We start from the raw sequence: 12,290 nt of genomic DNA on the forward strand, positions 1-12,290 counted from the left end.
GAACGTCTTGTGTTTAGTCTTCGTGTGGCCTGCGTCGTGCGCAATCGCGTGCGTACCACACCGTAAGTTCCTGTTCTTACCAAAATAAATAAAAAATGCCATCGTGTGTGTTTCGAAAGTGTACCAATTACGACTCTAAAGTAAACAAAATACAAGGGATCTCTTACCACATGTGATTATGCAAAATTATTTAGTATTTATATTTTCAATTATTTATGCAAACAATCAAGACGCCATGCGCCATGTTCAAGTTAAGAAAGAGAAAGCGATCTTGTTTTGACGTTAGAGCGATAAGGATGCGTGCGCTGCGGACATAGATTAGTTAGTGCAGAATCGTTAAAACTATAGCTATCTCTTTCATTTGCGTGCTATTTCGTATCTTTTGTTTCACTTATCAGTTACATTTGTCAATGTGTGCAATTTGGAATAGCTCGGCACGGATTCAAATCGTAATTTCTATGAACGTAACATATCTACCTATAGTTCTTTAATATCATTGATCTAAATGCTCTCAGTTGAAGTGTGACACGTAGCCCCATCTTGATGAAACCAAGTGCTCCGGTCATAACCTTGCAAATCTTGCAGCTTTGAAATCAAAAAGCTTTTCAGCCTACCAGTATAGCGCTCTCAAAAATTAATCATCCTTTCAATGCAACAAACCAATTAAGCAGTGGTGAAATCTCACTGCCTCTAAGAAGCGCTAATCTAATTCCAGCAAACTTCTTTTTGTGAGGTTACCTTATGAGCAGAGTATACTCTAATAATCCAAAAACTCTGCAGCATTCATCCATCCTGAATCCACTTTGAGGTAACTCTAAGGGCTCCTGCACGCGACGCTGCCACCGCACCGCCGCCACGCCGTCGCCGCGCCGCTGTTCATACGCACCGAGTAAAACCGCCTCCGCGCCGCCACCGCGCCAACAAAGCATAATTTCGCGCGCGGCGCGGCGGCGGCGCGGCGGCGGCGCAGCGGCGGCGCGGCGGCTGCGCGGCAGCGGTGTTCACGCGGCGCGTATAAACAGTGCAAAGGCGCGGCGACGGCGCGGCGGCGGCGCGGTAGCGGCGTCGTGTGCATCAGCGCTTACGAAAGTTTTCCAAAATGTTGATGTATGTTGACCGAATGAATGTTCTAAACGTCAAGGGAATCACATGTACGATAAAATGTATAAAAGATAGTAAATTTTAAAATAAATTGCACTAAATTTCCTTTAAATTGCAATAGCTTAAGTTCTACAAAAATGTACAGTTTTCGTTTCCTTGAATGTTCAAAAGTGAATTTTCTTCTGGGCTACCCTGTAAAACAATATACACGAAGTTGTGGAGAGATGGTGCTCGTGCTAGGCTCCGAAGATCCTGTGTTACTTAAGAGTTTTTTATTTTATTTTTATTGAAACGCTATTGGAATATTTTAAAATTCATGATCACATAAGTACCTAAGTATATATTACAGTGCGTTTATTAATCGTTTATTTATAAATATGGATTGTGTAGGTATACGTATAATTATTTTTTTTTCCTGTAAAAAAAATTTGCTAAATTACTCTGTACAGATTCAAAAAAATATCTTAGATGGCAGACGCTACAAAAAAATTTACATTATGCAAAATACCTACACACAAACATTTAGTGATTGGTAGGTAGGTATATCATATCGGTTTAAAATGTTATGGAATTAAATTAATATTAAATAATTATACTTTTAAATAGCCGCATCTATTAGAGCTGTTTAGTCACAGCAAAACACTTGCGCAGAATAAATTGCAGTCGGTGCATTTTGGTAGGGTGACCAAATCAGAATAGAGGGATCAGTTTTATAGTTACAGTGCGTATTCTGTTCTTACAAACTGATAGGGTAAGTACTAAAATTTAAAACTAACGGTTACATAGAACGAAAAGTCACTAAAAATGTTAATTTATTCATTCCACAGCAGCTCTAGGTGCAATTATTATTATTTATTTAGATTTTATTGCACACACACGAGTCATCCGTACAAAAAGGCGAGCTTCATGCCAGGTGGCATTCATTATTAAATTACTTATTGGAAAAAAAAACTTATGATTTCAATTCAAGCAGGTAGAACAAGCTGTATTTGGGAGTATGTCACATACTTGGGACCCTGATAAGGGCTTACCACACTAAAGAATTCGAATAGCGCACTCTGTACAAATTTCAGTACGCTCAGTCCCAAAATATTGCCATAATGAGGTGACTCTACCACGAAACTGCGATGACACCCTAGCTAGAATTCGCCTTAGCGCCCTAGCTAGGGGTGTCAACCGGCGCGTTAGCTTCGGTTCCGTTTCATTAAAATCGTATTAGCCGCTTCGTGTCGAAAATACGATTTTCCGCTCGTGCCACTGCTTTGTTGAAGTTTTAGAGCAGAGAGCATAAGTTATCCAATTGAATAAAGATATAGTTACATATTGAAATAAACCATTGATATTGGGTAAATATGATTAGAAATGAGAAAATCGCATTCTGGGAACAATAGTACCGATTTCTAATACCTAATTACCCGAATAACAAAACCCAGACTTCTCTACCTTATGGTAAAATAAGCAATAGGTACTTAAATTAATTAAGTAGGTTAGTAATTTGCCCTTTGGCTCTGTTTCCTTCACCTACTGTTTGTTTTTTATCTAAGTAAAATATAAAAACTATTCCTGAGATTGAAAATTAATTGACGAGTAAAAACTATACACTGACCGAAGATCAGAGTACAAAACGCGAACTTAAGGCCATAAGGCATTCTCTTCCACTCAATCTTTGATATGCTGATTCATCAATCACATCACTCAGCATCACACAATGATTGGAGCTTATTAGCATTGTTATTAGACACAAAGAAAGACAACAATAAGATTTGCGCATAAATAAAATAACTTAATATGAAACATATCTATTTGTTAGGCCTCGGGCACGTGCGGCTAGAGACCCTCCCCTTGTTTTAAACCCCCTTTCTGTAATTGAAGCGTGTAATTCTGTTGACATGTTTTGTTAAATCCCATATTTTGACACGGATAAACGCCCCTCGTTAGGATTGATTTTTGACTGTTAAAAGATTTTGACTCCTGGATATACATATAACCACTTAATTTTAATGCGAGAAGTAAAAAGAGAGTTCAGACACGTATAATATACCTAATACTCATAGCTGGGCACCGTTAATCAAATAGTTAACTTCGTTAATCGTTAAACCGTTAATAAAAAAATTAACTTCGTTAAACGTTAAAACGTTACATTTCGCAAGATTTAACGCAAGTTAACGTTAATCGTTAATCCGTTAACACATGATAAAACGAAAAAAATAATTGTATAGTTGCAAGCAATGATATTATAGAACTATAGATATGTTACGTTCATAGAAATTACGATTTTAATCCGTGCCGAGCTATTCCAAATTGCACACATTGACAAATGTAACTGATAAGTGAAACAAAAGATACGAAATAGCACGCAAATGAAAGAGATAGCTATAGTTTTAACGATTCTGCACTAACTAATCTATGTCCGCAGCGCACGCATCCTTATCGCTCTAACGTCAAAACAAGATCGCTTTCTCTTTCTTAACTTGAACATGGCGCATGGCGTCTTGATTGTTTGCATAAATAATTGAAAATATAAATACTAAATAATTTTGCATAATCACATGTGGTAAGAGATCCCTTGTATTTTGTTTACTTTAGAGTCATAATTGGTACACTTTCGAAACACACACGATGGCATTTTTTATTTATTTTGGTAAGAACACAGGAACTTACGGTGTGGTACGCACGCGATTGCGCACGACGCAGGTCATACGAAGACTAAACACAAGACGTCCCAATTGGGACGTATTTGAGTATTCACAGCGCGAGTGCTTATAACATATCTGCTTTTGTTTTTATATAATATCATTGGTTGCAAGGTTAAAATAATTTTGAAAGCTTGTATCGCGCATGGAATTTATTCCTCTTTTATGTTTGCGCTACAAGCTTTCGAAATTATTTGAACGTTGCAAAGGGTCACAGGGGGCACAGTGACACACGGGGTACAGTAAAACAAGTTTAATATTTCTAACTCTTTTTATCAATTTATTTTTACTGGCCACACTGCTTTATTAAGCGTTCGCACAGCCATCTTGGTGCTGTTGTCTTTTCTCAATTTGAAAGCTGCCTGTTGAATTCTTGCAAAAAAACTGATTTTTGAAAGTAATTCGTATCTTTTTTCACAAAAAAGTTTTCGATTTTATTTGTACACTGTTTACCAAAGATATGTATGGCTATTTTTTTAATAATTCTTGCATATTTCTTGTAATATTGACAGCAGACGAAGGCCGGTGTTTATAACCTAAAGAATGTTGTATGTTTTTGTGTTATTAAAGGGGGTCATGGGGTACAGTGAAACGGGGCACAGTAAAACATGTTTCAGTGTAAGATAAGTTTTTTTTTGTTTTTAGAAAACACCACAATGGTTTGTAACCGGAAAAGAAAAACGGATATAGGGCTTCCTAATGAAGCAGATATGAAAGAAGCAGTAGCCTTAGTTGAAGGAGGTAAAACTTAGAGAAGCAGAAAATCTGAAAAATGATAATTTTAGCACATTGTATAGGTATTTCAAGAAAAAAAAAGAAAACCGAGAAGAAGAGGGACAGGTCGTGCGATATAGGGGAAGGGGGGGCATGACGGGGTAGCGAGGTAAGACGGGGTACCGCACATATAGAAGAAAGTAGACGTTTGTGAATGTAAAACAATAAGCCAATAGGAAGCCTCATTCAACCGACGGTTAGTGCGAGAGAAACTGTGAGCTGGAGTGCACGCGTCTTGTGTCCACAAACGAAAAACTGTTTTAGTGTTTAGTCGATCTAATTTTTTGGTAGATTAAACGTCAACATTTTAAGGTAATTATGATCACTCCATTTATGTCTTTTTGATCTTCGGTTACTAATGTTGTTTATTTTGATATAGTGTGTTCTTTGCAGGAATCCATCAAACATTTTATTAGTTTTTTATTTTTTTTTTCAGAGCGACCTTATGAGGCAAGATGGGGTATTGGGTGTGGGGTATGATGGGGTATGATCCTCGCCTCAAAAAGAATCATAAAAACAAACAAAAGACCAAACCCTCAGCCAAACAACACAAGAGCAACGATGAGGAGCCATATGCTTACATTGCAATGATGTAAACAACAATTTTTTGACATCATTCGAACCTTGGGTAGGCTGCCAGCTCTGTGGACGTTGGGCTCACACAACGCTTGTGCTGGCGTGGACGATGAAGATCCGGAAGAAATACATATTTGTTTGTTTTGTGAGGACTAGCTTGTCACATCATGCCCCAATTCCGTTACCCCATCATACCCCATAGTATGGGGCAAGATGGTTTTTCATAATGTTCCTATTAATTATTTATTGTTAAAAATTGTGATAGGTTGATTCTCCAAGGACTGTACCAAATCATAGTTAGATTAATGACATAACGTGCCATAAATTAATGAGGCCAATAAACATATTGATTAAGCTGTATTTTTATTATTTCGCTTAGCTACCCCATCATGCCCCCCCTTCCCCTACGCCCAACTACAAAGTGCGAAGAGTGTTTACGGACTGTGCCCGAATCTGTTTCATAGTACCCCTACCCTAGTTTTATTGTACCCCAGATCTGGGGCACAGAACAACAAAAAATTGATCTCGAAAAAGTGCCAATAATTTAAGATTACTTATAGAAACATGTAGTTTGATATTGTTGATTATTAAAGGGATAGCTAATGTACATTTTCTTGAAAAGAGTTTATTAAAATAATGAGATATTTTGTTTCTATGAACAAAAAACGTTTTTTGTTTCATTGTGCCCCACCTTACAGTACAACTATTTTTTCGTTTTAGTACAACTGCATTTCAGAATAAAAGCTTGTTTTTAAAAAAGTTTTTATTTTACACTTTTTTGTAGTATCAATCTCAGAGCCTTGGTTCAATTACAATACAATTTAGTACCAAAGTGCTCGAAAAGACAAATCCAGCAAACCCAAACTCGATAAGTTTCCACCGTTTCGTTTAGGAATTCCTATGGCCAACTCCTGACTCCATCATCAGGACCCTGGACATCATCTAGTACCTACTAAAGTGCTCTAAAAGACAAATCCAACGAACCCAAATTCGATGCGATGCCGCCGTTTCATTTAGGAGTTCCTTCCTATGGCCACCTTATGACTCCATCATCAGACCAGCTCAATGGTAGTTACCATAACATTGCATTGTCATCGTACTTACATAAGTTTTCGCGAGAGAAAGATCCGCTAGATATCGGGACGTGGATGTGGGGTCTGACTGCTGCGTGATTGGTGGATTTTGACATATCTGTCAATGTCATGTCAAAAATAACCAATCAGGCAGCATTTGGACCTCGCGTCTACGTATTGCCATCTGGCGGATTTTTCATTCGCGAAAACCCTCATTTCAGCTCAATCGGTTGAGGAAAACTGGTCTTAAATTCAGATGCAAGAGTTGTCCCACACATACTAACAAGTGTCGTTAGTGATCGGGTGGAAGCCCAAACGTACTTGTCAGAACGCGTTTTTCTAGCGTCTTTCAGCGTGCCTGATGTATCTTTTTGGTAAATAGTAGGTACTGGATTAACGATTAACGGACTTAGGATAATTTAACGGAAGTTAACGAGTCCGTTAACATTTTTTAAAGTTAACTTAAAAGTTAATCCGTTAATAGAAATGTTAACTTCGTTAATTAACGATTAACGGATTAACGAGTTAATGCCCAGCTATGCTAATACTCAATGGTTCAGACCAGACAAGACAATTTTAATTTATTTTTCTTTGCACGTGAAGTTGTACAGATAGCGGGCTTAATGCCAATAGGAATTTTCTAACAGTCAACCAATCATTATGTTGGTTAAACAGAGAAAGAGAGGTGGTGCAAATAGGATAGTCCTAAAAATTTTGAAAATGTTACGCATATTTAATCGGTAGTAAAGTAGTAGGTAATTCTGGGACTTCTGAAAGAAAAAGCCATTAATTAGTCAAAACTGCTCAGGTAAGTATTTACAAAAAAGTTTCACTTGTTTTTATTCTTATCTTAGTTAATTACTTTGAGTTACAAGAATGTTTAATTTTTGTGTAAGATGTAGGTAGGTACCTACTTAAGTAGTTTAGGCACAGACCACATGGTCTGTGAGTTTAGGCTTTGTTAAAAAGTTAGAGTACTTAGGCTGAGTTGCACCATCTTACTTTAACTTTGACAACCGTCAAAAATCTGTCAAACTTCATACAAAAAACACCGGTTATCGTCATAGTTACTACCGTTAAAGTTACGTGGTGCAACTCAGCCTTAGTGTTCGCATCAGGGCTGTAGGTACCCTGATCTGAGGATATTAATTATTCCATGATGTTAAACTACAAGATTAAATTCGATAGAAAGACTGATTCTTGCTTTCCATTCTGGAACAACCTGTCACCGATCCAATTCCAGCTACTGACAAATCTGGATCAACCCCTATTGTATCGAACCCCAAGCTAATCTGCTTCTAATAATCTTTACCCCATCGCGTCAATTTTGACAAATACCCTCGTTCATGAGGCATATTGCAGGCATCTGTCCGCGGGGTCACGCCTATCAGTGTGCAATGCGTGATCAATGTGATTATTTGATGCAGGTGCATGGTTTGCGATTTGTGAGTTGTTCTGTAAAAAGAAAAATGTTTAGAACAAATACCTATTAAAATTTATAAGTAGAGATTTTACAAAAAAAAGATAACCTAACGGAAGGAATACGAGTAAGTAGGTAACAGCGAAATCAGATAGAAAACATTACCGTAATTTGACCGTACGCACTAGATGTCAATCTACGTTTTTTTATAAATTTCGTACCACGTTAACTATTGCTCTACAAATGGAGCCTGGCTTCAGAGTTCCTGAACTCTGAAGTCGATAAGCCACGCCCACTGCATCAGCTGTGGCCAATCAGCACCGACCACCCTCATATCTGACCCGGACCAGCCAATCAGAACCCTGAAATCTGGCGTTTTAATGGTTAGGGGCGCAATTGGGACAGTGCCGTTGAATTTTAAACCGTAGTCTATAGACATAAGGTGGATTATTGATAAATTTTGGGATTTTAATAAAACCACCCCGTTCATATTTCGGGATGGCGCAGATATAATTATGATTTAGTCCAATATCATATTTGCTAGGCGCCAGTCGTGGGCAGTGTGAGGAGTGTTGAGGGTTTTCAGTGCGCGGTGGTGGAAAGGTATCAAGATTCATTTCCCGCTGATGTCATACGGCAGCGAAACGCCGCACGTTTGGAGCAGCTCAGCAGTAAGTTTTGTTTATATTTTTCTTGGAATTTTACAGACAGAAAGTCATATTTTGTCCGAGGCTAAGAATTTAACTACTATTTCTTTTTGGTAGATAGTCCTACCTAGTTAATAATTAGTTTAACATTATGTCACTGACTCTACAAAACTTTGATGATGAAATTCACCTGAAACATGAATATTTACATTTTTGATGAAAAATTTAAAAAAACCCTATATTGTTAGTCTTCCTAATAACTTTTTCAGCCAAATAATGTAAGCCAAATAAATAATTTCTTAATTAAGAAATAATTAGGTCTAATTAGGTCACATTTACGAGCCTTACATTATTTGGCTGAAATTGTCATAAAACCTACGTGATCAAATACAATTTACCTAGATAAGTAACTGCAATTTATAAATAAGAATAAGTTTTTAATTAATAAATTTTAGCTAAAGAAAGTAGGTTCATGGTAAAAGGTATTTACTACGTTTTCTAGTACCTAACTACCTAGTACTTTGGTAATTTACTAAGTAATTGTCTTGAAAAAAAAAATGTTGTGTCTATGTAAAGTCACGCTCAACTTGCGTTTTTCTTTGATAAAAAACATCTCAGTTGTTAATCCGTGAATAAAATTTTGGAAATTACCTATCTAATTAATTACTTATGTTTGATTTCTATGGACTTTCCTTGCACTTGTGAGAATCTTGAGAAATAAAGAAAACTCACCGACAGAAACCGATTATTATTTATTATTATCAGAAAAATAAAATAAAATGTTCTACACATACATTTTATTTGTACATTTATTTACAAAAGTTAAAGAATTGAATCGCCAACAAAATACTTAGTGAAAATGCCTCGTATCGGTGGATAGCCAGGTTCTACAGCTTGACCACCATACTATAGGACTGTAATTTGGTAATTTCATTCAATTAAAATTCATTTAAACCTACGCGTATACCTACCCCCAGTCTATCTATAAAACTAATTTTTAAATGCAAGTAGCCTTTAAAAAAGCACTTTTACATGTCCCAGTACGAGTATTAACCCTACCACTGTTTCGGGACAATAAATGGGCCAGCGCTGAGAAGAAGCAGCGCAAGAAACTCACAGTCACTATTGGCGAGAGCACGTAGGATTGCAACTGTTCACAAGCATTCTTTTATTATCTTTATGGCCAAGGAGTTCGCATGCACCCCATCATTGTTTTTATGGCAAAGGAGTTCCAGCATCCAGCTTGTTGCAGGGCAGCGAAGTGTCTCCGTACGGGCCCCTGTGGGACGCGCCGCCGGCGCCGGTGCCCTACCCCGACATCCTGGCCTTCCCACCCGCCGATCTGGGTAAGTTTACATTTCAATTCTTTATCCTGTAGGTCCTTTTTAGAACGCTTAATTACAAGTAAGTACCGAATGTAACTTCCGGACGTCCATCTGCAACCCTCATTGTTCCAAAATACTGAACTGTCCAATCCATGATATTGACAGTGGGGCGCCACCGTCAATACCGGATCGCTGGTTCCGATTTTTGCCATGTTGGAAACCATAATATAGTTGAACGATGGTAGCGCCCCCCCTGTCATTGAGTTTGGGTCATCTATAAAGGTTGCATTCACTGGATCGCTACCAACCGGCCAATCTGGAAATTAAACGGAGGAGGTCTATGTGGACATCGTGTGCCTAAAATGATGATGATGATGATGTTTATAAATTGCCTACCTACTTAAAAATTCAAAATGCAGGACAACCTATGGGCGGTGAAATTTGTCGTAATTACTACTGGTTGAAATGTTGAGGAGAGGCGGAAGAAACTTGGCACCCTTTTTCAGCATTTTACAGGAAACTTATAAGAATGCAAGCAAATGCAGGTGAAGCTCATTAGTATTACAAGTCACAAGTCATAATAGTGATCTCTTAGATAAGATTTTTGTTCTTAATCATTGTGACTGTAATGTAGGTCCAGTAGGTATTTTCAGGGTTAGCGCAACAGCATTCTTGATAGCCGTTCCTGAATTTCCTTGTTTTGTGTTGGTAATTATTTAGTTTTAATTACTTATTTTTGGTCCAGTATGGTCGGCAGCGGGATGCGGGGGGCGCGGGTCGTCGCGCAGCACCCCCGGCGGCAAAAAGCCGCGGCGACGCGTCGCGTCTGTCGCGCAACGTCGCGCGGCAAATATCCGCGAACGCAGGCGCATGTTTAACCTGAATGAGGCTTTTGACAAGCTTAGACGGAAGGTAAGTAATAATTTATAAGGAATTTAGTGTGAAGAAATAAAACTGTAGTTAGGTACTGTGACGCACAATGTCGCACGGTAGGTGAAACAGCGAAAGAAGAAGCTTTCCAAAAGCTATACAGAAAACAATCTGATGTTTATTTCATTTCAGTTATTAAACACATATAGAATTAACGAAATAGATAAGTTTCTGAGTAGGTACTTAAGTGGGTTTGAAGACCTACAAATGAAATAATCGACTAACATCTCATTTTCAGGTAGGTCTTACTGACATAAAGACTGACTCTACAAGTTTCTTTTCGCATTAATTAATGATTTATTAATCATTAGACAAAACCAAATTTGAGCTTGAATGTACGGAAGAATGTCTCTTTAGCTATACCTAGTGTAATTCGGCAACAAAAATGTGTCTGATGACTTGATATTGTGCTGTCGACTCTACTTAGGATTTATTTACAATCTTAAAGCATTTTCGATTTCTAAACTCCAAACCTAGGACGGACGAAACATCATCATTACATCTTAACCATTCTTCCCACCCAGGTGCCGACTTTCGCCTACGAGAAGCGTCTCTCCCGCATCGAGACCCTTCGCCTGGCGATCACATACATCAGCTTCATGTGCGAACTGCTCCACGGGTCGCCACAGCCGCACCACAACTCGCACCACGCTTTGCACCCACCCAGACATGTGTTTGACGCCGAGGTTCCTTGGTGCGCGTAGATTTACCGGAGCTAGTTTTCTGTGTGTGATGTTTGAGCGGTTCAATCATAAATTAGGGATCTATTTCGCCAGGATCATCTATAAGAAAATTAAGCAATTGCTTATGCATCACGTCCACTTCGGCTAGCCATCACATACATCAGCTTCATGTGCGAACTGCTCCACGGGTCGCCGCAGCCGCACCACAACTCGCACCACGCTCTGCACCCGCCGAGGCACGTGTTTGACGCCGAGGTTCCTTGGTGCGCGTAGATTAACTCGAGCTAGTTTTCTGTGAAATTACTTGTGGCATCACGTCAACTTCGGCTAGCCATCACAATACAACAGCTTCATGTGCGAACTGCTGCACGGGTCGCCGCAGCCGCACCACAATTCGCACTACACTCTGCACCCGCCGAGACACGTGTTTGAAGCCGAGGTTCCTTGGTGCGCGTAGATTAACTGGAGATATCTTCTGTGTGCGATGTTTGAGCGGTTAAATCATAAATTAGGGCTCTATTTCAGTGCTGGATTAATCCATAAGCAAATTAAGCAATTGCTTATGGCATCACGTCCATTTCGGCTAGCCATCACATACACTAGCTTCATGTGCGAACTGCTCCACGGGTCGCCACAGCCACACCACGCTCTGCACCCGTCGTGGCATACGTGTTTGACGCCTAAGTTCCTTGGTGCACGCAGATTAACTGGAGCAGGATTGTCATTGGCGTATTTAGGGTCATAGCATAGCTTTCCACCAGACCAGGCGCTATATACGCGCATGGCTAATGTGTGTAATCTTTGAGTGGCATCATTAAGATGGGGCTCTATTTCACCACGATGTTATGACGATGCTATCATACTTTGTAAACAGTATCTGATTCTTATCTAGGCCGTTTGGTTGACCTGTCCAGTCGTTGACAATGATATTATCCCCCTTACTAATAAAAAGTTACGAAGTTGTTGAACACTGTTTTAAAATGTCATTTCCATACTAAACGTCACTTTAAAACACTGTTCAACGAGCGTGTAAGTTTTTATTAGTAAGGGAGTAGTATAAGTATGTTA

At 38.9% G+C, this 12,290-nt stretch overlaps 1 protein-coding gene across 1 annotated transcript; it reads left to right on the forward strand.

The window, feature by feature from the left end:
* The first annotated feature begins 8,249 nt into the window (after positions 1-8,249).
* Positions 8,250-11,243, forward strand: LOC135080796 (protein Fer3-like). The gene is made up of 4 exons (XM_063975520.1): positions 8,250-8,308; positions 9,537-9,630; positions 10,355-10,521; positions 11,064-11,243. The coding sequence occupies exons 1-4, from the start codon at positions 8,264-8,266 to the stop codon at positions 11,241-11,243; spliced, it is 486 nt and encodes a 161-aa protein (XP_063831590.1). The 5' UTR covers positions 8,250-8,263.
* The last annotated feature ends 1,047 nt before the right edge of the window (positions 11,244-12,290 follow it).

Source organism: Ostrinia nubilalis, chromosome 18, assembly GCF_963855985.1.
Source record: "Ostrinia nubilalis chromosome 18, ilOstNubi1.1, whole genome shotgun sequence".
Classification (NCBI taxonomy): domain Eukaryota; kingdom Metazoa; phylum Arthropoda; class Insecta; order Lepidoptera; family Crambidae; genus Ostrinia; species Ostrinia nubilalis.